Source organism: Coregonus clupeaformis, chromosome 40 (assembly GCF_020615455.1).
Source record: "Coregonus clupeaformis isolate EN_2021a chromosome 40, ASM2061545v1, whole genome shotgun sequence".
NCBI classification, from domain to species: domain Eukaryota; kingdom Metazoa; phylum Chordata; class Actinopteri; order Salmoniformes; family Salmonidae; genus Coregonus; species Coregonus clupeaformis.
Window position 1 is genome coordinate 22144213 of NC_059231.1, and position 27914 is coordinate 22172126.

At 43.6% G+C, this 27914-nt stretch overlaps 1 protein-coding gene across 2 annotated transcripts in view; it reads left to right on the forward strand.

The window, feature by feature from the left end:
• The window catches only part of LOC121571673 (rho GTPase-activating protein 20-like), an 87108-nt gene that overhangs the window by 13055 nt on the left and 46139 nt on the right, over nt 1-27914 (forward strand). The window contains exon 1 of one of the 2 annotated variants that reach the window (XM_041883274.2): nt 16088-16422. The exons of the other annotated variant lie outside the window; for it this stretch is intronic. Within the exon in view, the coding sequence (XP_041739208.2) occupies nt 16324-16422 (99 nt within the window). The 5' untranslated portion in view covers nt 16088-16323. Of the gene's footprint in view, nt 1-16087; nt 16423-27914 lie in introns of those variants that run through there. 2 annotated transcript variants of the gene reach the window in all.

Below are 27914 nucleotides of genomic sequence, written 5' to 3' on the forward strand. Positions count from 1 at the left end.
CCTTTTGGTCCTAGACTTGGAGCTACGGTACCATGCGGTAGCAGAGAGAACAGTCTATGACTTGGGTGACTGGAGTCTTTGACAATTTTTTGGGACTTCCTCTGACACCGCCTAGTATATAGGTCCTGGATGGCAGGAAGCTTAGCCCCAGTGATGTACTGGCCGTACGCACTACCATCTGTAGCACCTTACGGTCAGATGCCGAGCAGTTGCCATACCAAGCGGTGATGCAACCGGTCAGGATGCTCTCGATGGTGCAGCTGTATAACTTTTTGAGGATCTGGGGACCCATGCCAAATCTTTTCAGTTTTCTGAGGGGGAAAAGGTGTTGTCATGCCCTCTTCACGACTGTCTTGGTGTATTTGGACCATGATAGTTTGTTGGTGATGTGGACACCAATGAACTTGAAACTCTCGACCCGCTCCACTACAGCCCCATCGATGTTAATGGGGGCCTGTTCTGTCTGCCTTTTCCTGTAGTCCACGATCAGCTCCTTTGTCTTGCTCACATTGAGGGAGAGGTTGTTGTCCTTGCACCACACTGCCAGGTCTCTGACCTCCTCCCTATAGGCTGTCTCATCGTTGTCAGTGATCAGGCCTACCACTGTTGTGTCGTCAGCAAACTTAATGATGGTGCTGGAGTCGTGTTTGGCCACGCAGTCGTGGGTGAACAGGGAGTACAGGAGGGAAAAATAGCACGCACCCCGAGGGGCCCCAGTGTTGAGGATCAGCATGGCAGACATGTTGTTGCCTACCCTTACCACCTGGGGGCGGCCTGTCAGGAAGTCCAGGATCCAGTTGCAGAGGGAGGTGTTTAGTCCCAGGGTCCTTAGCTTAGTGATGAGCTTTGTGGGCACTATGGTGTTGAACGCTGAGCTGTAGTCAATGAACAGCATTCTCACACAGGTGTTCCTTTTGTACAGGTGGGAAAGGGCAGTGTGGAGTGCGATTGAGATTGCGTCATCTGTGGATCTGTTGGGGCGATATGCGAATTGGAGTGGGTCTAGGGTATCCGGGATGATGATGCTGATGTGAGCAATGACCAGCCTTTCAAAGCACTTCATGGCTACCGACGTGAGTGCTACGGGGCAGTAATCATTTAGGCAGGTTACCTTCGCTTCCTTGGGCACAGGGACTATGGTGGTCTGCTTGAAACATGTAGGTATTACAGACTCGGTCAGGGAGAGGTTGAAAATGTCAGTGAAGACACTTGCCAGTTGGTCCGTGCATGCTTTGAGTACACGTCCTGGTAATCCGCCTGTTCCCGCAGCTTTGTTAATGTTGACCTGTTTAAAGGTCTTGCTCACATCGGCTACCAAGAGCGTTATCCCACAGTCGTCTGGAACAGCTGGTGCTCTCATGCATGCTTCAGTGTTGCTTGCCTCGAAACGAGCATAAAAGTCATTTAGCTCGTCTGGTAGGCTTGCGTCACTGGGCAGCTCGCGGCTGCGTTTCCCTTTGTAGACCGTATTAGTTTTCAAGCCCTTCCACATCCGACGAGTGTCAGAGCCGGTGTAGTAGGATTCAATCTTAATCCAGTATTGACCCTTTGCCTGTTTGATGGTTCATCTGAGGGCGTAGCGGGATTTCTTATAAGCATCCGGATTAGTGTTCCGCTCCTTGAAAGCGGAAGCTCTAGCCTTTAGCTCGGGGCGGATGTTGCCTGTAATCCATGGCTTCTGGTTGGGATATGTACGTACGATCACTGTGGGGACAACGTCATCGATGCACTTATTGATTAAGCCGGTGACTGAGGTGGTATACTCCTCAATGCCATTGGATGAATCCCGGAGCATATTCCAGTCTGTACTAGCAAAACAGTCCTGTGCGTAGCATCCGCGTCATCTGACCACTTCTGTATTTTGCTTGTAAACAGGAATCAGGAGGATAGAATTATGGTCACATTTGCCAAAGGGAGGGCATGGGAGAGCTTTGTATGAGTCTCTGTGTGTGGAGTAAAGGTGGTCTAGAGTTTTTTTTTTCTCTGGTTGCACATGCTGGTAGAAATGAGGTAAAACTGATTTAAGTTTGCCTGCATTAAAGTCCCCGGGCCACTAGGAGCGCCGCTTCTGGTGAGCATTTTCTTGTTTGCTTTTAGCCTTATACAGCTCGTTGAGTGCGGTCTGTGCCAGCATCGGTTTGTGGTGGTAAATAGACGGCTACGAATAATATAGATGAGAACTCTCTTGGTAGATGAAATTGTCTACAGCTTATCCCAGAACTACATGGCAGGACCTGGTCAATGACCTGAAGAGTGCTGGGACCACAGTCTCAAAGAAAACCATTAGTAACACACTACGCCGTAATGGATTAAAATCCTGCAGCGCACGCAAGGTCCCCCTGCTCAAGCCAGCGCATGTCCAGGCCCGTCTGAAGTTTGCCAATGACCATCTGGATGATCCAGAGGAAGAATGGGAGAAGGTCATGTGGTCTAATGAGACAAAAATAGACCTTTTTGGTCTAAACTCCACTCGCCGTGTTTGGAGGAAGAAGAAGGATGAGTACAACCCCAAGAACACCATCCCAACCGTGAAGCATGGAGGTGGAAACATCATTCTTTGGGGATGTTTTTCTGCAAAGGGGACAGGACGACTGCACCGTGTTGAGGGGAGGCTGGATGGGGCCATGTAACCTCCTTCCCTCAGTAAGAGCATTGAAGATGGGTCATGGCTGGGTCTTCCAGCATGACAACGACCCAAAACACACAGCCAGGGCAACTAAGGAGTGGCTCCGTAAGAAGCATCTCAAGGTCCTGGAGTGGCCTAGCCAGTCTCCAGACCTGAACCCAATAGAAAATCTTTGGAGGGAGCTGAAAGTCCATTTTGCCCAGTGACAGCCCCGAAACCTGAAGGATCTGGAGAAGGTCTGTATGGAGGAGTGGGCCAAAATCCCTGCTGCAGTGTGTGCAAACCTGGTCAAGACCTACAGGAAACATATGATCTCTGTAATTGCAAACAAAGGTTTCTGTACCAAATATTAAGTTCTGCTTTTCTGACGTATCAAATACTTATGTCATGCAATAAAATGCAAATGAATTACTTAAATATCATACAATGTGATTTTCTGGATTTTTGTTTTAGATTCCGTCTCTCACAGTTGAAGTGTACCTATGATAAAAATGACAGACCTCTACATGCTTTGTAAGTAGGAAAACCTGCAAAATCGGCAGTGTATCAAATACTTGTTCTCCCCACTGTATGTACACAATAAGTTACAAAAATAAGTTCGAAAAAACGAACAAAATAGCACAGTTGGTAAAACGGCAGCCATTATATCAAAGGTAGATTACTGGTTAATTTGACCCAAAAATGGACCAACCTATTTGTTTAAAAAAATGACTGTACCTGGCTTATTAATTTGATCATGCTGTTTTAGTCCACACAACATGTCGCCCTGTCACCTACAGTAGAACTTGATGAACAACATGTTTTTTTGTCCTACCAGATCCGCGATGAGAAGGTTCTATCTGGTTTATCCCTCTGTCCATCAACTCTTGGTTGATGTAGTTTTCCGGTTTATCAGGTCACAGGCTCCCATGACTGTTATGATTTATTTATTTACAAGTTAATGACCATTAGCTTTTTTGCTTTAGCCACATCTGTACCTGATAAAGCAAATTTAGTCTCACGTGCGGCAATAAGCCGTCTGGCGCGGAAGACTCAGATTGGGAGGGAGACTAGAGCAGACCCAGAAGATCTGACTGAACGGACGGACATTTAAGCGCCCCCAGGACGGTCCATTTATAATTTATCCTATGAAATCCTCCGATTTCATTGGGGCACTTCCCCCTCATAGCAAATAGCTGGCAAAACAATCCAAACAATGTTTGCACGGCCTATGCGCCCACGGAGTCTGACCTGCTGCTGCTGGCAGTCACAGAGGGGCAGAGTAGTATGTAACTGAACAGCTTGTTTTGAACAATATATTTCTGAAACAGAAAAATGTACACATTTACTGCACTTTTATCAGCATTTAAAACATAACCCATGAATTATATGATATGTATTTTTTTTTTAAATAAATGAAATAATTAAATAAATATCACCCTAATGGGCAGGCCGACCGCTACTCTGTCCTCTCTTTGTAAACTCATGGACTTAATGCATTGATCCATTTACTATTCGCAGTGTTGATATAGCTGGAGCATTAAGTGTCAAGATATCGTAATACAACTATCAATAGTATAAGCAATGCAGTAATCTGCATATACTGAGATACAATACGATGTGCAAGTGACGTCGTCCTACGTCCTACTAGGGTCCTGTCCCTTAATCGTTTGAATGGGCTTGATGATGATATGGTCATTAAAAAAAATATATATAACATTTAAACATGCTTAGACATATATTCGAACTTATACTGTAAGTTTTTTATTTTTTTTGATTTTATTTAACCTTTATTTAACCAGGTAAGCCAGTTGAGAACAAGTTCTTATTTACAACTGCGACCTGGCCAAGATTAAGCAAAGCAGTGCGATTAAAAACAACAACAACACAGAGTTACTTATGGGATAAACACAATGTACAGTCAATAACACAATAGAAAATCTATATACAGTGTGTGCAAATGTAGTAAGTTATGGAGGTAAGGCAATAAATAGGCCATAGTGCAAAATAATTACAATTTAGTATTAACACTGGAATGATAGATATGTTGTGCAAATCAAATCAAATCAAATCAAAATGTATTGGCCACATGCGCCGAATACAACAGGTGCAGACATTACAGTGAAATGCTTACTTACAGCCCTTAACCAACAGTGCATTTATTTTTAACAAAAAAGTAAAAATAAAACAACAACAAAAAAAGTGTTGAGGAAAAAAAGAGCAGAAGTAAAATAAAATAACAGTAGGGAGGCTATACAGGGGGGTACCGGTGCAGAGTCAATGTGCGGGGGCACCGGCTAGTTGAGGTAGTTGAAGTAATATGTACATGTGGTTAGAGTTAAAGTGACTATGCATAAATAATTAACAGAGGAGCAGCAGCGTAAAAGATGGGGGTGGGGGGGCAGTGCAAATAGTCCGGGTAGCCATGATTAGCTGTTCAGGAGTCTTATGGCTTGGGGGTAGAAGCTGTTGAGAAGTCTTTTGGACCTAGACTTGGCACTCCGGTAACGCTTGCCGTGCGGTAGCAGAGAGAACAGTCTATGACTAGGGTGGCTGGAGTCTTTGACAATTTTGAGGGCCTTCCTCTGACACCGCCTGGTATAGAGGTCCTGGATGGCAGGAAGCTTGGCCCCAGTGATGTACTGGGCCGTACGCACTATCCTCTGTAGTGCCTTGCGGTCGGAGGCCAAGCAGTTGCCATACCAGGCGGTGATGCAACCAGTCAGGATGCTCTCGATGGTGCAGCTGTAGAATCTTTTGAGGATCTGAGGACTCATGCCAAATCTTTTCAGTCTCCTGAGGGGGAATAGGCTTTGTCGTGCCCTCTTCACGACTGTCTTGGTGTGTTTGGACCATGATAGTTCGTTGGTGATGTGGACACCAAGGAACTTGAAGCTCTCAACCTGTTCCACTACAGCCCCGTCGATGAGAATGGGGGCGTGCTCAGTCCTCTATTTTTCCCTGTAGTCCACAATCATCTCCTTTGTCTTGGTCACGTTGAGGGAGAGGTTGTTGTCCTGGCACCACACGGCCAGGTCTCTGACCTCCTCCCTATAGGCTGTCTCATCGTTGTCGGTGATCAGGCCTACCACTGTTGTGTCGTCGGCAAACTTAATGATGGTGTTGGAGTCGTGCCTGGCCATGCAGTCGTGGGTGAACAGGGAGTACAGGAGGGGACTGAGCACGCACCCCTGAGGGGCCCCCGTGTTGAGGATCAGTGTGGCAGATGTGTTGTTACCTACCCTTACCATCTGGGGGCGGCCCGTCAGGAAGTCCAGGATCCAGTTGCAGAGGGAGGTGTTTAGTCCCAGGATCCTTAGCTTAGTGATGAGCTTTGAGGGCACTATGGTGTTGAATGCTGAGCTGTAGTCAATGAATAGCATTCTCACGTAGGTGTTCCTCTTGTACAGGTGGGGAAGGGCAGTGTGGAGTGCAATAGAGATTGCATCATCTGTGGATCTGTTGGGGCGGTATGCAAATTGGAGTGGGTCTAGGGTTTCTGGGATAATGCTGTTGATGTGAGCCATGACCAGCCTTTCAAAGCACTTCATGGCTACATACGTCAGTGCTACGGGTCGGTAGTCATTTAGGCAGGTTATCTTAGAGTCCTTGGGCACGGGGACTATGGTGGTCTGCTTGAAACATGTTGGTATTACAGACTCAGTCAGGGACATGTTGAAAATGTCAGTGAAGACACTTGCCAGTTGGTCAGCACATGCTCGGAGTACACGTCCTGGTAATCCGTCTGGCCCTGCGGCCTTGTGAATGTTGACCTGCTTAAAAGTCTTACTCACATTGGCTACGGAGAGCGTGATCACATAGTCATCCGGAACAGCTGGTGCTCTCATGCATGCTTCAGTGTTGCTTGCCTCGAAGCGAGCATAGAAGTGGTTTAGCTCGTCTGGTAGGCTTGTGTCACTGGGCAGCTCGCGGCTGTGCTTCCCTTTGTAGTCTGTAATAGTTTTCAAGCCCTGCCACATCCGACGAGCGTCAGAGCCAGTGTCGTATGATTCAATCTTAGTCCTGTATTGACTCTTTGCCTGTTTGATGGTTCGTTGGAGGGCATAGCGGGATTTCTTATAAGCGTCCGGGTTAGAGTCCCGCTCCTTGAAAGCGGCAGCTCTACCCTTTAGCTCAGTGCGGATGTTTCCTGTAATCCATGGCTTCTGGTTGGGGAATGTACGTACAGTCACTGTGGGGACGACATCATCGATGCACTTATTGATGAAGCCAGTGACTGATGTGGTGTACTCCTCAATGCTATCTGAAGAATCCCAGAACATGTTCCAGTCTGTGCTAGCAAAACAGTCCTGTAGCTTAGCATCTGCGTCATCTGACCACTTTTTTATTAACCGAGTCACTGGTGCTTCCTGCTTTAGTTTTTGCTTATAAGCAGGAATCAGGAGGATAGAGTTATGATCAGATTTGCCAAATGGAGGGCGAGGGAGAGCTTTGTATGCGTCTCTGTGTGTGGAGTAAAGGTGGTCTAGAGTTTTTTTTCCTCTGGTTGCACATTTAACATGCACCTGTACACAGCCCATCTGTAATTAGCCCACCCAACTATCTCATCCCCATATTGTTATTTATTTTGCTCATTTGCACCCCAGTATGTTGCATATGCATATTTTGCACCCCAGTGTGTACAGGTGCAAATAGAGATACTGGGGTGCAAATGAGCAAAATAAATAACAATATGGGGATGAGATAGTTGTGTGGGCTAATTACAGATGGGCTGTGTACAGGTGCAGTGATCGGTAAGCTGCTCTGACAACTGATGCTTAAAAATAGTGAGGGAGATAAGTGTCTCCAGCTTCAGAGATTTTTGCAGTTCGTTCCAGTCATTGGCAGCAGAGAACTGGAAGGAATGGCGGCCAAAGGAGGTGTTTGCTTTGGGGATGACCAGTGAGATATACCTACTGGAGCGCATACTACGGGTGGGTGTTGCTATGGTGACCAATGAGCTAAGATAAGGCGGGGATTTGCCTAGCAGTGATTTATAGATGACCTGGAGCCAGTGGGATTGGCGACGAATATGTAGTGAGGGCCAGCCAACAAGAGCGTACAGGTCACAATGGTGGGTAGTATATGGGGCTTCGGTGACTAAACGGATGGCACTGTGATAGACTACATCCAATTTGCTGAGTAGAGTGTTGGAGGCTATTTTGTAAATGACATTGCCGAAGTAAAGGATCGGTAGGATAGTCAGTTTTACGAGGGCATTTTTCGCAGCATGAGTGAAGGAGGCTTTGTTGCGAAATAGGAAGCCGATTCTAGATTTAACTTTGGATTGGAGATGCTTAATGTGAGTCTGGAAGGAGAGTTTACGGTCTAACCAGACACCTAGGTATTTGTAGTTGTCCACATATTCTAAGTCAGACCCGCCGAGAGTAGTGATTCTAGTCGGGCGGGCGTGTGCAAGCAGTGTTCGATTGAAGAGCATGCATTCAGTTTTACTAGCGTTTAAGAGCAGTTGGAGGCTACAGAAGGAGTGCTGTATGGCATTGAAGCTTGTTTGGAGAATTTAACCCTGTGGCACCCCCATAAAGACTGCCAGAGGTCCAGACAACAGGCCCTCCAATTTGACACATTGAACTCTATCTGAGAAGTAGTTGGTGAACCAGGCGAGGCAGTCATTTGAGAAACCAAGGCTATTTAGTCTGCCAATAAGAATGTGGTGATTGACGGAGTCGAAAGCCTTGGCCAGGTCGATGAAGATGGCTGCACAGTACTGTCTTTTATCGATCGTGGTTATAATATCGTTTAGGACCTTGAGCGTGGCTGAGGTGCACCCATGACCAGCTCGTAAACCAGATTGCATAGCGGAGAAGGTACGGTGGGATTCGAAATGGTCGGTGATCTGTTTGTTAACTTGGCTTTCAAATACTTTCGAAAGGCAGGGCAGGATGGATATAGGTCTGTAACAGTTTGGATCTAGAGTGTCACCCCCTTTGAAGAGGGGGATGACCGCGGCAGCTTTCCAATCTCTGGGGATCTCAGACGATAGGAAAGAGAGGTTGAACAGGCTGGTAATAGGGGTTGCGACAATTTCGGCGGCTAATTTTAGAAAGAAAGGGTCCAGATTGCCTAGCCCAGCTGATTTGTAGGGGTCCAGATTTTGCAACTCTTTCAGAACATCAGCTATCTGAATTTGGGTGAAGGAGAAGCGGGGGGCATGGGCAAGTTGCAGCGGAGGGTGCAGAGCTGGTGGCCGGGGTAGGGGTAGCCAGGTGGAAAGCATGGCCAGCCGTAGCAAAATGCTTGTTGAAATTTTCGATTATCGTAGATTTAGCGGTAGTGACAGTGTTTCCTAGCCTCAGTGCAGTGGGCAGCTGGGAGGAGGTGCTTTTATTTTCCATGGACTTTACAGTGTCCCAAAACTTTTTGGAGTTAGTGCTACAGGATGCACATTTCTGTTTGAAAAAGCTAGCCTTTGCTTTCCTAACTGATTGTGTATACTGGTTCCTGACTTCCCTGAAAAGTTGTATATCGCGGGGGCTGTTCGATGCTAATGCAGTACGCCACAGTATGTTTTTGTGCTGGTCAAGGGCAGTCAAGTCTGGGGTGAACCAGGGGCTATATCTGTTCTTAGTTCTGGATTTTTTGAATGGGGCATGCTTATTTAAGATGGAGAGGAAAGCACTTTTAAAGAACAACCAGGCATCCTCTACTGACGGAATGAGGTCAATATCCACCCAGGATACCCGGGCCAGGTCAATTAGAAAGGCCTGCTCGTTGAAGTGTTTTAGGGAGCATTTGACAGTGATGAGGGGTGGTCGTTTGACCGCGGACCCATTACGGACACAGGCAATGAGGCAGTGATCGCTGAGATCCTGGTTGAAGACAGTGGAGGTGTATTTAGAGGGTAAATTAGTCAGGATGATATCTATGAGGGTGCCCATGTTAACGGATTTAGGGTTGTACCTGGTAGGTTCCTTGATAATTTGTATGAGATTGAGGGCATCTAGTTTAGTTTGTAGCTCGGCCAGGGTGTTAAGCATATCCCAGTTTAGGTCACCAAGCAATACGACCTCTGAGGATAGATTTGGGGCAATCAATTCACATATGGTGTCCAGGGCACAGCTGGGGGCTGAGGGGGGTCTGTAGCAAGCGGCAACAGTGAGAGCCTTATTTCTGGAAAGGTGGATTTTTAGAAGTAGAAGCTCAACCTGTTTGGGCACAGACCTGGATAGTATGATAGAGCTCTGCAGGCTATCTCTACAGTAGATTGCAACTCCGCCCCCTTTGGCAGTTCTATCTAGACGGAAAATGTTGTAGTTGGGAATGGACATTTCTGAATCTTTGGTGGCCTTCCTAAGCCAGGATTCAGACACTGCTAGAACATCAGGGTTGGCGGAATGTGCTAAAGCAGTGAATAACTCAAGAAACCAAGGCTTTTGCGGTTACAGAAGTCAACAAATGATAGCGCCTGGGGAGTAGGAGTGATATTGGGGGCTACAGGGCCTGGGTTAACCTCTACATCACCAGAGGAACAGAGGAGGAGTAGAATAAGGATACGGCTAAAGGCTTTAAGAACTGGTCTTCTAGTGCGTTAGGTACAGAGAATAAAAGGGGTAGATTTCCGGGCATTGTAGAATAGATTCAGGGCATTATGTACAGACAAGGATATGGAAGGATATGAGTACAGTGGAGGTAAACCTAAGTGTTGTGGAAAGATGAAAGAGATAGCATCACTGGAGGCACCGATTGAGCCGGTCTCTGTGTGTGTGTGGGGTGGGACAAAGGAGCTATCTGAGGCAGGTTGAGCGGGACTGGGGGCTCTACAGTGAAATTGTATAATAAAAACTAACCGAAACAGCAATAGGCAAGGCATATTGACATGGGAGAGAGGCATAAAGCAATCACAGGTGTTATTCGAGAGAGCTAAGACAACAACTGGTAATGGCGACGAAAGTTTGAGCTGAGGCTAAACAGATAAACAGGATGGGGTATCGTGTAAAGGAACAGTCCAGCAGGCATCAGCTGTGTAGCTGAGTGATCATAAGGTCCAGTGAACAGCAATAAGTAAGTCCAAGAGCAGTTCAGTGGCTTCTACACCACAGGCAAGCAGGAGGCACTGTTGTTGATTGCGTGTGCTAGCGGGCTGGGGCTAGCAGATTGATCTTCGTGGTCGTCGCAACGGGAAGCCTGTTGAAACCACATCAGACGATTACGTCGGCAGACCAGTCGTGATGGATCGGCGGGGCTCCGTGTCAACACTAGGAGGTCCCGTCCGGTTGACAGAGAGGTAGATAGCCGGGAGATGGGCCTGGCTCGAGGCTAGCTCAAGGCTAACTGGGGCTAGCTTCGGACAGTGGTGATAAGCCAACAACAGCCATTCGGTTGCAGCTAGCTAGTTGCGATGATCCGGTGTTAAGGTCCAGTGATTCAGTGATTCCGGCAGAAAATCCAATATGCCCTGGCTTGATAGCGCGATGTGCAGACTGTGCAGACTGGCCAATAATTGTCCAGGCTAGAGCTGGCTGGTAGGTAGTGCAGGCCACGGACAATGGTGAAGACCGCTAACTGTGGATAATAGCAAGTAGCTAGTTAGCTGGCTAGCTGGCTAGTTTCAACCAGAGGTTCTGGATAAAAAGTTACAAGAAATAATAGAATCCGTTCCACATTGGGTGAGGCGGGTTGCAGGAAAGTATATTTAGTTAAAGGATGGAAAGTGAGATTGAGAAATATATACGAAAAAGACAAAAAAAACAAAAGAACTGGCTATTTACATGAGGACACTACAGAAAACACGACCGCACTGCTACACCATCTTGGACATAAAAGTATTTCTGAGTTGATGACAGCCTGTAGTCTCTGTCCAAGTGTGTGTGTGTGTGTGTGTGTGTGTGTGTGTGTGTGATTACATTGGAAAGGGTTGGTTCTGGGATGTAAGATGGAAAAACTTCAACACTGTAATTCTGCTTTTATTTATGTCCCTACACAGTAAATGGGCAAGGCTAGCTGTGCACTCTCATTAAAACACACAACACACACACACACCATGCCTTTTAATACCATCCAAACCACGCCTTCCCTCTCCTCTCGCTGGTTAACAAACCCACAACGGAACAGAATCCCGTAAAATTACAACTCTTCAGAACCGCTTCTTCAGCATTGAACGTGATTATTTCTGCTCCTGTCCTGTACACAGTGCCACAGCTTAGATATACTGTATCCACTTAGATATACTGTATCCATATTATGTGACTTTTTTTTAACCAAAGATTTATGGATATGTTCAGCCAACCACTCAGCCTAATGACCACCTCACCAAACCTTCCACCGTCTGTCCTCTGGGTGAAGTCAGTGGTGACCTTTGTCTAATGATCCTGACCCCTGCTGGAATGCAGGGCTTGACCCTTGACCCTTCAACCCTGAGAGGATGATAAGCGGTCCCTGGCGCTGATGGCAGCTCACACACACATAGTGCTCAAACTTTAGCGCTGACATACAAAGCCATCACCAGTGATAAGCCAGCCTGCCATAGATAAATTCTCTCCTCCACTATCCTCCCTCCTCTAAATGGTCAAGATTAGCCTGCCTTTGTTGGCTACTTGTCTGGACCGTCCTAACAGAGAGCAAGTGCGGTCATGCATACCTGGCTGGATGAAAACCTCTGTGGTCACTGCTGTCAGTGACATGCCAGGACAGATAGGGCTACGGCTTTGTTGGTTTAGAGGGCATTTCCTAACCCCCACAGTTTTGCGCACACATAGTTGTGGGGACATACAATTCAGTCCCATTCAAAAACCTATTTTCCCTAACCCGTACCCTTACCCTAACCCTAACCTTAACCCAAAAATCTAACCTTAACCCTAATCCTAATACTAACCCTAGCTCCTAACCCTAACCCTATCTCCTAAACCCAATTCTAACACTAACACTAATTCTAACCTTAACCCTAAACCCCTTGGAAGTAGCATTTTACCTTTTGGGGACCAACAAAATGTCCCCAGTTGGTCAAATTTCTCTTGGTTTACTATTCTTGTGGGGACTTCTGGTCCCCACAAGTATAGTTAAACACGTCCATACACACACACACACGGATGCTCTCTACCAACGAGCACAGTCAGTAATTAGAATAGCCAGCTCTCTAGGTAGTGTAGTTAATCAGATTAGCTGGGGGAGGCGCGGAATGTGTGTCCCCACAGGAGAGCAGATGTGACAGGCAGTCAGGCTATGACCGTCTGACTCTCCCTGTCCCTGTGTCTCTGACTGACTGTCTGTCCCTCTGTGTCTCTGTCTATGACTGTCAGCCAGACTGCCTGCATCCCCCCATCTGTCTCGCTGTAATTCTGCCTGTCTGTCTCCTGTATATATATCTGTCTATAAGAGGCTAACCCATGGTAAACCTACAGACCCTTTCGCCCAGAGTAATGTTTTTGACCAACAGACTCACAAACCCACAGTTTGTCTTGTTTTGTTTGTCTCTGTATGTATATCTGCCTCCACTATGGTCACTTCAATCACAAACCTTGTCTTTCCCTCAGTCTCCATTCTCCTTCTCAATCTCCCATGACTAACTCTTATCCTGGCTTCTCAGCCACAATGTTTAGAGAACCATTAAGAGGCAGAGAGAGACGTAGAGACTGTGGCAGGGTGATGTTGAAATGTCTGCCTTTCATTTTCTTCCCGGAGTTTGTCACTGGGGATTCAGACTAGGAATGATTGAGGGGAAAATGTCTCTATTTTTGGGACTGAGACAGGGATTCAGAGCTTTCCAAAGTGGAGGGTTCCCATTCCCAAAGTGGATGCTGTCTGTCTGTCGGGTCCCAGCGTCTGCCCTCTGCCCAAACCCTAAACCACAACCTCTAAACCTTTCATCATCTCCTGTCTGTCAGCCAGGCCAACCTTTCCTCTCCTTTCTCCCCTCTCTGAAAAGTGTGTGTGTGTGTGTGTGTATGTCATCAGGTCAAGTGTCAACGTTATGACCCAATTCTGTAACATCAACCTACTTGATAGTAAGGGGGTGGGTGTCGAGGGAAGTATTTGATAAGATAAAATGACATTTTTATGTGGCAGGTATTTAAGAAACATGCTATCTTGTTTTAATCATTGCTTATAAACGACAAGATGGGATAAGATAGTTTGCCAGCAGTTGGTTTATATAGAACGAATGTCAGGCTTGGAAAAAATACCAGGTCAATAGTCATTTTCCCTCACTGAAATAGATAATTGTTCAACTTAATACCTTCCTCAGATTTGGTTTCCAAACACTCGCCAGACCTTGTCGGAGAATGGCCTTTGTCGCTCTTCAAAGCAAATGTCAGATGACATTCAGGAAGACACATATTGATTCTTGTTTCTAGGGAGAATCCCTGATGCAATTAAACTCCCTTTCCCCTTGACCTGACACTGACTGAGGGAGGCACAGACCATGTGGGTTTACATGAGGTGTATATCACACTGTTGCTGTGCCAACTAGGGAACTAGACTGGACACTATGATAAATAGTCAGCCGCAACACTTGCAAATGTAGTATCATCAAAAAAGGCTTTATTTTGGGGCGATATATATCAAAGCCTAGTAGTCATAGGCTATTCTGCCCGTATGCTATTCTGTGTCTCAAGTGAATAGCCTATACCAGCGCCATAGGCCTACTGCTTCATTTGTCTTTCAAAACAACTGTCACGAGTGAGTGGAATATATGCGGAAACCAAAACATGGTCAGCCACTGGCGACTCAAACCACATTTCTGACACACCCAAACTTGTGTAGTTTTGGTTTATCCATTGAGATATGCTATTCATGGCAAGTCTTGATAAACAGTAAATTCACCCATAAACAAGGACACGAAAGTGTAGTCTGGAAACAAGAACAAAAATTAGTTGGCCACTCTCTTGTGACAAGAAATTGATCATTTACGCAACGAATGAATGTGGTATTTTTGTGAATCTGTCTGTCAAGGTGGGTTGCCAGGGAAAGTACATCCGCTCACCTGACATCCACATGAGCACAATTGCAGACCAGCAGACTGCGATGATCAAAGCGACTGAGTGTGTGCTATCACTGGTCTGACAGTGCATTTCCACATAACAAGGTGGGAGCAATGAAACAACGGAGCCCCATTCATTTTCAATGGAGGGAAGTGAAGTGGGCGGGGGGACCGTTGGGCGATGCGAGCATGGGCGAGGGAGTGGATCATGGCTAGAAGGGATCCAGATTTTGTCAAATTAACATCAGATTTGACTTTTAGTAGCAGGTTAGGAGAATTTACGCAGCAGGTTAGGATAATTAATGTAGCAGGTTAGGAGAATTAGGACATGTTAAACTATGAGTGGTTGTTTTGGGCCCTGTACAGGGTTCGGTGAGTTTGGGGGGGTACCACCCCCACCAAAAAACAAATACATCAGAAAATAGAAAGTGACATATCATTTGAAAGCTACATGCCTTGTCTTTTTGGAAATCGAACTCAAATCTTACTGCTGGCAATGTCATTGAAAGCCCTGATTGCTAAGATCCTTTTAAGATGTCAGGCTTGAAAATCTGTTTGGCACAGTGACTCACAACCCAAACCAGATGCAACTGGTTTCAAGTGGCCAAGAGACGTCATCTGATATCCTACTGCTATCTAGTGGATGAACTGGGAATCAGACAGAGGATATATTTACGTCAATGGATACATAGAGACTTCAGCTATCTCCTCATATGTATATCATTCCTGTAAGATGAAAAATAAAGGTATGGCACGTGGGAATTTGGAATATGCGTATGTTTAAAAGATCAGAAAAAAACAATAAAACAACAACAGTTTTTTGGGGGTCTGCTGCATCTCGGGCTCTGTAGTAGTCACATTGTTTCTGAAACCTTTATCAGTACTAACAGTACTAAGCATGTGTTTGTAGGACTTATATCTTTGAAACCGAAATGTACTTTATAAGGGTAGTATACAATATTATACGTCGTTTAGAAAATGCCACCAGAGCGGGTCAGAGTTGAACAGGTTATGGTTAGGAAAAGGGTTAGGGTTAGCTAAAATGCATTTTTGTCAAAAGAAATATGTTAATTTGACAAAAGCTAGATTAGTTTAGTATTGTTTTACAGGTATGTCTTAATTGAGCAGTTATAAATGTAATGTATCAACTCATTGTAGGCCTAAGACTATATTTTTCCTCTTCCACATAGTTTTTCATAGAAAAATGAGGCATGTATACAGGTTGTTTGAAGGCAAACAGACCAACTCTATTGGGTGTGCATACAGTGAGTGGGGTGGACTGTGTCATGTATATACAGTAGAAAAATCATGCTTCATAAATTATTTTACATTAGTCATGTTATTCTTGGCATGCAGAGCGCATTCCTTCACCTGGTCTGCAAACGGTTTGCATGTGATTCCTGAGCTAGAACAGTTACCTCTCTATTAGTGCACGTTTTCAGGTTTAGGCACCCAGCAGGCGCTAGGACCGCTCTCAATTCTGACATGGGTTTGAGTCGAAACGACTATACTGCTTCAGACCGAACTTTGACAGGGAATAGAGATGATTATTTATCAGTGCGTTCTGTGAGCTTTCAGTGATGAACTCAGTCCAGGTTTATTTAACGTGTTTTGTCTCGTTTTTATCCATTATATTGCCGTGAATTATGGATTTTTCACCGGTTTACCTCTTTATTCGTTTGGTCCTGTCGCTGGATAATGTTGGATGCAATGGGAATAGGAATACGTACGCTGTGGTCTGAAGCAGCAGCAGACTCCGTGTGGATCTACTGTAGTAGCCTTGATGGAAACCATGTCGCCACAGCAGGGAACTATCGGACAGAGTAGGTCTGTCTCTTTGACAGGGGGCAGCAAGCTCTGCGCGCTGCCAGACAGCAAAAAGGTAAAGTGGATTTTGGATTGTAGGGCATGGATGGTACTGAATTACTGATCTTATTTAGGGTTTGTCACTGGGTTTGCCACTTGCTCAACTCTATATGATCTAATGCCAGGTAGCATGCCATGCATGTATGCTGTAATAGGCAATTGTTGCCACAGTATATGCTAAATGGGATTTGATATGATCATTAAGCTTCCAGCCTAATCTGGGTTGTGTGCATTATTCACAGATGCTATTGAGAGTTACTGGTCATGTTTTGAGGGTATGTTGTCATCTATGATTCCATCTGGTTCAATCTGGGTCTTCTCTTTGTGTCACTTGGTTTCAGGGATGGATTCCTGCGCTTTAACTTTAAATATTATTTCATAAGGTTACATATTAGTGTTTATTTTTGATTTATTTCATAATTATATTATCGTTTATAATGCGTTATAAGAAAATGATAACTCATTTTTGTAGGCTAATGCAGGCTAATTAAAAATGGATTAGTTATTCAATTTGTGTAAATTACGCATGCATAAAATTACGCATGCCACCCACTGCAAATTTCGGCAAACAATTAGGTAATCAATAGACCTAGATAAAAATAAAGAGAGCATATTCTGAAAAAATGTTTCACATTCCATTTCATCTATATTTAATTTTTCATCTGTGACAGCTGTGAGTCAGTCTCCTCAAAGTTTGATGAGCTACAGATTGGTTATAGTTTACAGACAGTAGACCTATTCGACTTAAAATGTTTAAAATATGGAAGCAAATGAACAATGCATCACTGTAGTCAAAAATCTGCTCTAGATCACAAGTCAATTGGGAATGATAGTCACCAGAGAGACAAGAGTGGCGCTGTGTTTGAGGGGCTCTGTGTGCACTGGGAGCAGAGAGTCAATAGATTTACCTGCTGTCTGGCCTATCGCCCTCTCAGCATAATCCCATGTAGTATTAGTTGAGTTAATGTTAATTCACAGAATTCATGGTATAAATATGATTGCTTTAGACTTGCAAATAGCTTCAGTTTCAGTGCAAATATCACAATGTTGCCTTCAACACAGCTACTCTTCACCATTAGAAGTATATTTTTTGCCTTCAAACATAACACATAATATGTATTTGTAGTATACGGTACCTTCAGAAAGTATTCCTACCCCTTGACTTATTCCACATTTTGTTGTGTTACAGCCTGAATTCAAAATTGATTAAATTGATATTTTTTCTCACCCATCCACACACAATACCCCATAATTAAAAAGTGAAAACATGTTTTTAGAAATGTTTGCAACATTATTGAGAATGAAATACAGAAATATCTCATTTACATAAGTATTCACACCCCTGAGTCAATACTTTGTAGAAGCACCTTTGGCAGCGATTACAGCGGTGATTCTTTCTGGGTAAGTCTCTAAAAGCTTTCCACACCTGGATTTTGAATCATTTGCCCATTATTATTTTATAATTTCTTCAAGCTCTTTCAAATTGGTTGTTGATCATTGCTAGACAACAATTTTCAGGTCTTGCCATCAATTTTCAGGTAGATTTAAATCAAAACTGTAAATCGGCCACTCAAACATTCACTGTCTACTTTGTAAGCAATTCCAGTGTAGATTTGGCCTTGTGTTTTAGGTTATTGTCCTGCTGAAAGGTGAATTCATATCCCAGTATGTGGTGGAAAGCAAAATGAACCAGGTTTTCCTCTAGGATTTTGCCTGTGCTTAGCTCCATTCTGTTTCTTTTTTAACCTGAAAATCTCCTCAGTACTTAACGATTACAAACATACCCATAACATGATGCAGACACCACTATGCTTGAAAATATGGAGAGTGGTAGTCAGTAATGTGTTGTATTGGATTTGCCCCAAACATAACACTTTGTAATCAGGAAAAAACGTTTTTTGCAGTATTACTTTAGTGCCTTGTTGCAAACAGGATGCATGTTTTGCAATATTTTTTATTCTGTACAGTATTGTGGAGTAACTACGACTCTGTGTGTTGATACACCATCCAAAATATAATTAATAACTTCACCATGCTTAAAGGGATATTCAAAGCCTTTTTTTCTTCTTCTTTTTTACCCATCTACCAATAGGAGGCATTCTTTGCGAGGCATTGGAAAACCTCCCTGGTCTTTGTGGTTGACTTTGTGTTTGAAATTCACTGTTCGACTGAGGGAATTTACAGATAATTGTATGTGTGGGGTACAGAGATGAGGTAGTCAAATCACATTTTTACTCCTTACCTTATTTAGGCTTGCCATAACAAAGGGGTTGAATACTTATTCACTCAAGACATTTCTGCTTGTCATTTTTAATTAATTTGTAAAAATTTCAAAAACATAATTCCATTTTGACATTATGGGGTATAGGTAGGCCAGTGACAAAAACATCTACATTTAATCAATTTTAAATTCAGCCTGTAACAACAAAATGTGGAAAAAGTCAAGGGGTCTGAATACTTTCTGAAGGCACTGTAGTATGCAATTATTGTGTTGTTGATTATTGCTGATAATAATCAATTCTGAGCCCACAATAATTAATTTTTGAAATATATACAGTGAGGGAAAAAAGTATTTGATCCCCTGCTGATTTTGTATGTTTGCCCACTGACAAAGAAATGATCAGTCTATAATTTTAATGGTAGGTTTATTTGAACAGTGAGAGACAGAATAACAACAAAAAAATCCAGAAAAACGCATGTCAAAAATGTTATAAATTGATTTGCATTTTAATGAGAGAAATAAGTATTTGATCCCCTCTCAATCAGAAAGATTTCTGGCTCCCAGGTGTCTTTTATACAGGTAATGAGCTGAGATTAGGAGCACACTCTTAAAGGGAGTGCTCCTTATTCTCAGTTTGTTACCTGTATAAAAGACACCTGTCCACAGAAGCAATCAATCTATCAGATTCCAAACTCTCCACCATGGCCAAGACCAAAGAGCTCTTCAAGGATGTCAGGGACAAGATTGTAGACCTACACAAGGCTGGAATGGGCTACAAGACCATCGCCAAGCAGCTTGGTGAGAAGGTGACAACAGTTGGTGCGATTATTCGCAAATGGAAGAAACACAAAAGAACTGTCAATCTCCATCGGCCTGGGGCTCCATGCAAGATCTCACCTTGTGGAGTTGCAATGATCATGAGAACGGTGAGGAATCAGCCCAGAACTACACGGGAGGATCTTGTCAATGATCTCAAGGCAGCTGGGATCATAGTCACTAAGAAAACAATTGGTAACACACTACACCATGAAGGACTGAAATCCTGCAGCGCCCGCAAGGTCCCCCTGCTCAAGAAAGCACATATACAGGCCCGTCTGAAGTTTGCCAATGAACATCTGAATGATTCAGAGGAGAACAGGGTGAAAGTGTTGTGGTCAGATGAGACCAAAATGGAGCTCTTTGGCATCAACTCAACTCGCCGTGTTTGGAGGAGGAGGAATGCTGCCTATGACCCCAAGAACACCATCCCCACCGTCAAACATGGAGGTGGAAACATTATGCTTTGGGGGTGTTTTCTGCTAAGGGGACAGGACAACGTCACCGCATCAAAGGGACGATGGACGGGGCCATGTACCGTCAAATCTTGGGTGAGAACCTTCCCTCAGCCAGGGCATTGAAAATGGGTCGTGGATGGGTATTCCAGCATGACAATGACCCAAAACACACGGCCAAGGCCACAAAGGAGTGGCTCAAGAAGAAGCACATTAAGGTCCTGGAGTGGCCTAGCCAGTCTCCAGACCTTAATCCCATAGAAAAGCTGTGGAGGGAGCTGAAGGTTCGAGTTGCCAAACGTCAGCCTCGAAACCTTAATGACTTGGAGAAGATCTGCAAAGAGGAGTGGGACAAAATCCCTCCTGAGATGTGTGCAAACCTGGTGGCCAACTACAAGAAACGTCTGACCTCTGTGATTGCCAACAAGGGTTTTGCCGCCAAGTACTAAGTCATGTTTTGCAGAGGGGTCAAATACTTATTTCCCTCATTAAAATGCAAATTAATTCATAACATTTTTGACATGCGTTTTTTGTTGTTGATTTTTTTGTTGTTATTCTGTCTCTCACTGTTCAAATAAACCTACCATTAAAATTATAGACTGATCATGTCTTTGTCAGTGGGCAAACGTACAAAATCAGCAGGGGATCAAATACTTTTTTCCCTCACTGTAACTGCACTCTGAAGGTATGAGGTCAGTGGAAAGCTTGGCTTTACAGTAGTTTAGCTTTAGTGGAAGGAAGCATGTCATTGAGTTAATTGGTAGTGGCAGGGCCGTTACTGCATTAAATAATTTATATATATACATATATATATATATATATATTTATTTATTTATATATATACAGTGGGGGAAAAAAGTATTTAGTCAGCCACCAATTGTGCAAGTTCTCCCACTTAAAAAGATGAGAGGCCTGTAATTTTCATCATAGGTACACGTCAACTATGACAGACAAATTGAGGAAAAAAAATCCAGAAAATCACATTGTAGGATTTTTAATGAATTTATTTGCAAATTATGGTGGAAAATAAGTATTTGGTCACCTACAAACAAGCAAGATTTCTGGCTCTCACAGACCTGTAACTTCTTCTTTAAGAGGCTCCTCTGTCCTCCACATGTTACCTGTATTAATGGCACCTGTTTGAACTTGTTATCAGTATAAAAGACACCTGTCCACAACCTCAAACAGTCACACTCCAAACTCCACTATGGCCAAGACCAAAGAGCTGTCAAAGGACACCAGAAACAAAATTGTAGACCTGCACCAGGCTGGGAAGACTGAATCTGCAATAGGTAAGCAGCTTGGTTTGAAGAAATCAACTGTGGGAGCAATTATTAGGAAATGGAAGACATACAAGACCACTGATAATCTCCCTCGATCTGGGGCTCCACGCAAGATCTCACCCCGTGGGGTCAAAATGATCACAAGAACGGTGAGCAAAAATCCCAGAACCACACGGGGGGACCTAGTAAATGACCTGCAGAGAGCTGGGACCAAAGTAACAAAGCCTACCATCAGTAACACACTACGCCGCCAGGGACTCAAATCCTGCAGTGCCAGACGTGTCCCCCTGCTTAAGCCAGTACATGTCCAGGCCCGTCTGAAGTTTGCTAGAGTGCATTTCGATGATCCAGAAGAGGATTGGAAGAATGTCATATGGTCAGATGAAACCAAAATATAACTTTTTGGTAAAAACCCAACTCGTCGTGTTTGGAGGACAAAGAATGCTGAGTTGCATCCAAAGAACACCATACCTACTGTGAAGCATGGGGGTGGAAACATCATGCTTTGGGGCTGTTTTTCTGCAAAGGGACCAGGACGACTGATCCGTGTAAAGGAAAGAATGAATGGGGCCATGTATCGTGAGATTTTGAGTGAAAACGTCCTTCCATCAGCAAGGGCATTGAAGATGAAACGTGGCTGGGTCCTTCAGCATGACAATGATCCCAAACACACCGCCCGGGCAACGAAGGAGTGGCTTCGTAAGAAGCATTTCAAGGTCCTGGAGTGGCCTAGCCAGTCTCCAGATCTCAACCCTATAGAAAATCTTTGGAGGGAGTTGAAAGTCCGTGTTGCCCAGCGACAGCCCCAAAACATCACTGCTCTATAGGAGATCTGCATGGAGGAATGGGCCAAAATACCAGCAACAGTGTGTGAAAACCTTGTGAAGACTTACAGAAAACGTTTGACCTGTGTCATTGCCAACAAAGGGTATATAACAAAGTATTGAGAAACTTTTGTTATTGACCAAATACTTATTTTCCACCATAATTTGCAAATAAATTCATAAAAAATCCTACTATGTGATTTTCTGGACTTCTTTTCCTCATTTTGTCTGTCATAGTTGACGTGTACCTATGATGAAAATTACAGCCCTCTCTCATCTTTTTAAGTGGGAGAACTTGCACAATTGGTGGCTGACTAAATACTTTTTCCCCCCACTGTATATACTAGTCAAAAGTTTGGACAAACCTACTCAGTCAAGGGTTTTTCAATTTTTTTACAGTGTAGAATAATAGTGAAGACATCAAAACTATGAAATAACACATATGGAATCATGTAGTAACCAAAACAGTGTTAAATATATCAAAATATACTTTATATTTGAGATTCTTCAAATAGCCACCCTTTGCCTTGATGACAGCTTTGCACACTCTTGGCATTCTCTCAACCAGCTTCATGAGGTAGTCACCTAGAATGCATTTCAATTAACAGGTGTGCCTTGTTAAACGTTAATTTGTGGAATTTCTTTCCTTCATAATGTTTTTGAGCCAATCAGTTGTGTTGTGACAAGGTAGGGGGGGGGTATACAGAAGATAGCCCTATTTGGTAAAAGACCAAGTCCATATTATGGCAAGAACAGCTCAAATAAGCAAAGAGAAACAACAGTCCATTACTTTAAGAAATGAAGGTCAGTCAATACGGAACATTTCAAGAACTTTGAAAGTTTCTTCAAGTCCAGTCGCAAAAACCATCAAGCGCTATAATGAAACTGGCTCTCATGAGGACCGCCACAGGAATGGAAGACCCAGAGTTACCTCTGCTGCAGAGGATAAGTTCATAGAGTTACCAGCCTCAGAAATTGCAGCCCAAATAAATGCTTCACAGAGTTCAATTAACAGACACATCTCAACATCAACTGTTCAGAGGAGACTGTGTGAATCAGGCCTTCATGGCCGAATTGCTGTGGGTGAACGGATGATCTCCGCATGTGTATTTCCCACCGTAAAGCATGGAGGAGGAGGTGTTATGGTGTGGGGGTGCTTTGCTGGTGACACTGTCTTTGATTTTATTTAGAATTCAAGGCACCCTTAACCAGCATGGCTACCACAGCATTCTGCAGCGATACGCCATCCCATCTGGTTTGGGCTTAGTGGGACTATCATTTGTTTTTCAACAGGACAATGACCCAACACACCTCCAGGCTGTGTAAGGGCTATTTGACCAAGAAGGAGAGTGATGGAGTGCTGCATCAGATGACCTGGCCTCCACAATCCCCCGACCTCAACCAAATTGAGATGGTTTGGGATGAGTCGGACCGCAGAGTGAAGGAAAAGCAGCCAACAAGTGCTCAGCATATGTGGGAACTCCTTCAAGACTGTTGGAAAGGCACTCCAGGTGAAGCTGGTTGAGAGAATGCCAAGAGTGTGCAAAGCTGTCATCAAGGCAAAGGGTGGCTATTTGAAGAATCTCAAATATAATTTGGTTTGTTTAACAGTTTTTTGGTTACTACATGATTCCATATGTGTTATTTCATAGTTTTGATGTCTTCACTATTATTCTACAATGTAAAAAATTTTTACAAATAAAGGAAAACCCTTGAATGAGTAGGTGTGCCCAAACTTTGGACTGGTACTGTATATATTTGTTAAATTTTTTTATTTTTGGGGGGGGGAACTCAGTCGGGGTCTCAACTTCCTTTTGAGTTAGAATAGTAGGATACACAAGGTGCAATTTTGAAACTTAGTTGTGCATCAGCAGTTTTCCTCTTGTTACAGTTGAAGTCGGAAGTTTACATACACCTTAGCCAAATACATTTAAACTCAGTTTTTCCCAATTCCTGACATTTAATCTTAGTAAAGATTCCCTGTCTTAAGTCAGTTAGGATCACCAATTTATTTTAAGAATGTAAAATGTCAGAATAATAGTAGAGAGCTTTTATTTCTTTCATTACATTCCCAGTGGGTCAGAAGTTTACATATACTCAATTTGTATTTGGTAGCATTGCCTTTAAATTATTTAACGTGGGTCAAACGTGGGTCAAACGTTTCGGGTAGCCTTCCACAAGCTTCCCACAATAAGTTGGGTGAATTTTGGTCCATTCCTCCTGACAGAGCTGGTGTAACTGAGTCAGGTTTGTAGGCCTGGTTCAAATAATGAACTCATCACCAAGCTTTGATTATTTGAATCAGCTGTATAGTGCTAGGGCAAAAACCAAAACGTGCACCCCTCGGGGTCCCCAGGACAGAGTTTGGGAAATACTGGATCGACAGAGGTGAATGAAGATACAGCAACCAATATGATAATGGCTAGGGTCATTTTTGCTGTTCTCCTAATAGCATTTTAGAGTTCTTAAATTGTATAGAAATGCAGTAAATGAGCTTTAACTTTCGGACCTCACTAAAACGCAGACCCTGGTTACGGCCCTGGGTAGTGGCCTGTAAAAGTTACATTATTAACATACTCAATATGCATTGTCTGTCATATACAACTATCATTCTCTAGTACTTCAGCACAGATACAAAAAGTACAAAAGTCCATAGTAGGAATGATCAAGCCTGTAGCCTAGAGGTCAGAGATGCGGACCAGAAGCCGGAAGGTTGCTGGTTCATCTCTGATCCTTAACCCACCACAATTGCTCTCCATCCTGGGGCGCTGCACTGCGGCTGACCTTGTGCTTCTTCACGTGTGTGTGTATATCTGGGGGTGTTGGGAAAGGCAGAAGACAAATTTCAGTTCTAACGAATGGACAATAAAGTATCTATTCTATTATTCTAAACTGTTCTCTCATAACATATATGGTTATGAGAGAAGTTCTCAATTTATCCCTAAATTCCCTCTAAATGCGTGCAACCAATGAAAAAAATAATCCTTTGGAAAGTTCCATACAGCTTGTCCTCATAATTGAGTTCACTGGGCGAATCAATGGCGATATACACTACCGTTCAAAAGTTTAGGGTCACTTAGAAATGTCCTTGTTTTCTAAAGAAAAGCAATAACATCAAATTGATCAGAAATACAGTGTAGACATTGTTAATGTTGTAAATTGCTATTGTAGCTGGAAATGGCTGATTTTTTATGGAATATCTACATAGGCGTACAGAGGCCCATTATCAGCAACCATCAGTCCTGTGTTCTAATGGCACGTTGTGTTTGCTAATCCAAGTTGATCATTTTAAAAGGCTAATTGATCATTAGAAAACCCTTTTGCAATTATGTTAGCACAGCTGAAAACTGTTGTGCTGATTATATAAGCAATACAACTTATTGAGACTAGTTGAGTATCTGGAGCATCAGCAATTGTGGGTTCGATTACAGGCTCAAAATGTCCAGAAACAAATAACTTTCTTCTGAAACTCGTCAGTCTATTCTTGTTCTGAGAAATGAAGGCTATTCCATGCGAGAAATTGCCAAAAAACTGAAGATCTCGTACAACGCTGTGTACTACTCGCTTCACAGTACAGCGCAAACTGGCTCTAACCAGAATAGAAAGAGTGGGAGGCCCCGGTGCACAACTTAGCAAGAGGTCAAATACATTACTGTCTAGTTTGAGAAACAGACGCCTCACAGGTCCTCAACTGGCAGCTTCATTAAATAGTACCCGCAAAACACCAGTCTCAACGTCAACAGTGAAGAGGTGACTCCGGGATGCTGACCTTCTAGGCAGAGTTGCAAAGAAAAAGCCATATCTCAGACTGGCCAATAAAAAAAAGTTAAAAATATCGATGACGTTAAAATGCCTATTTACTCTGTTCCATCTGACTGCGCAATCCACTGTCTCATCAGCCCAGCCAGGCAAATTATAAACTTGATCTCCACTATAAAAAGCATCTAGACTCTATCTCACATTTCTTTTAGACTAACATTTAGTTTTCAACAGCGGAGATTTGTATAAACCTTGCTGTCTGTCTCTGACATTTGCAACATTGTTGAAATATTCAAATTCGATCTCCAGCTATCCCATAGTAATGAATGTGTAGGGTTCGGGAGTCGGGACGAGGCAGGCAGCGTTTCTCAGCCAGTCGAAATCATGAATCAGCTGGCATAATTTTTATGGATATATACAAAGAAATGTCAATTGAAAAAGGTAAAACAAAACGAAGTGCAGCTAGTTTGCAGTCTTTACAGCTTCAGTGTTTGAAGTGATTGTGTTAGCTGTGTTGTTGGCTCGCTCCTCTGAACAACAGTGTCCTGACGAGAGAGCACATTTTCTATGCCAGGCGAAATCACGCCTCATTAGCTCATTGTTATGGATGTACCCAAATAAATGATGCTAGAAAACAGCTTATGCAAATGTCCTACTGTTGTTATTCTTTTTGACGTGACTGTAAGTTAGCCATAGTTGGCTAGCTAGCAAGCAAGGGATAAGAACGTTGCCAGCCAGTATGGCAATGGAACATTTAGAACCAACGACTGGGTCGCGTCTCTGGCAACCAAATCAATAGAACCAACGACCAGTCTGCTTGGGTAGCAACCCTAGATTTGTGTCGGGACTATATCTTGTGGAAGGATGAAATAATATGAATAAATTAATACAAATAAAGTTTTTAATGAAAATATGTCAATCATTATTTGAATATGTTGGTATAAAAGTGATAATGCCCTCGAAGGCAGTGTTTGGAGGATATATTGGCACGGTTTGCCAGCCCGAGACGAAGAACACCAATGCCAATATATCCTCCAAACACCGGCTTATCGGGCATTATCACTTAAAAAACCACAAATATTGTGTTTTCAGCTGTTTGAAGCCAGTGTACAAAACCGAAGGTATACTGAACAAAAATATAAACGCAACATGTACCGTTGGTCCCATGTTTCATGAGCTAAAATGTAATATCCCCAAAATTCTTCAGACGCACAAAAAGCTTATTTCTCGTAAATGTGCTCAAATTTGTTTACATCCCTGTTAGTGAGCATTTCTCCTTTGCAAAGATAATCCATCCACCTGACAGGTGTGGCATATCAAAAAGCTGATTAAACAGCATGATCATTACACAGGTGCACCTTGTGCTGGGGACAATAAAAGGCCACTCTAAAATGTGCAGTTTTGTCACACAACACAATGCCACAGATTGATCAGAAATAGCGTGCAATTGGCATGCTGACTGCAATAATTTCCACCAGAGCTGTTGCCAGAGGATTGAATGTTAATTTCTCTACCGTAAGCCTCCTCCAATGTCGTTTTAGAGAATTTGGCAGTAACCGGCCTCACAACATCAGACCACGTGTAACCACGCCAGCCCAGATCTCCACATCCGGCTTCTTCACTTGCGGGATCGTCTGAGACCAGCTTCCCAGACAGCTGATGAAACTGTGGGTTTGCACAACCAAAGTATTTCTACACAAACTGTCAGAAACCGTCTCAGGGAAGCTCATCTGTGTGCTCGTCATCCTCAACAGGGTCTTGCCCTGACTGCAGTTCGGCGTCATAAACGACTTCAGTGGGCAAATGCTCACCTTCGATGGCCACTGGCACGCTGGAGAAGTGTGCCCTTCACAGATGAATCCCGGTTTCAACTGTACCGGGCAGATGGCAGACAGCGTGTATGCCGTCATGTTGGAGAGCGGTTTACTGATGTCAACGTTAGCAGAGTGCTCCATGGTGGCGGTGGGGTTATGGTATAGGCAGGCATAACCTAAGGACAATGAACACAATTGCATTTTATTAATGGCACTTTGAATGCACAGAGATACTGTGACGAGATCCTGAGGCCCATTGTCGTGCCATTCATCTCATGTTTCATCATGATAATGCCCCATGTCGCAAGGATCTGTACATAATTCCTAGAAGCTTAA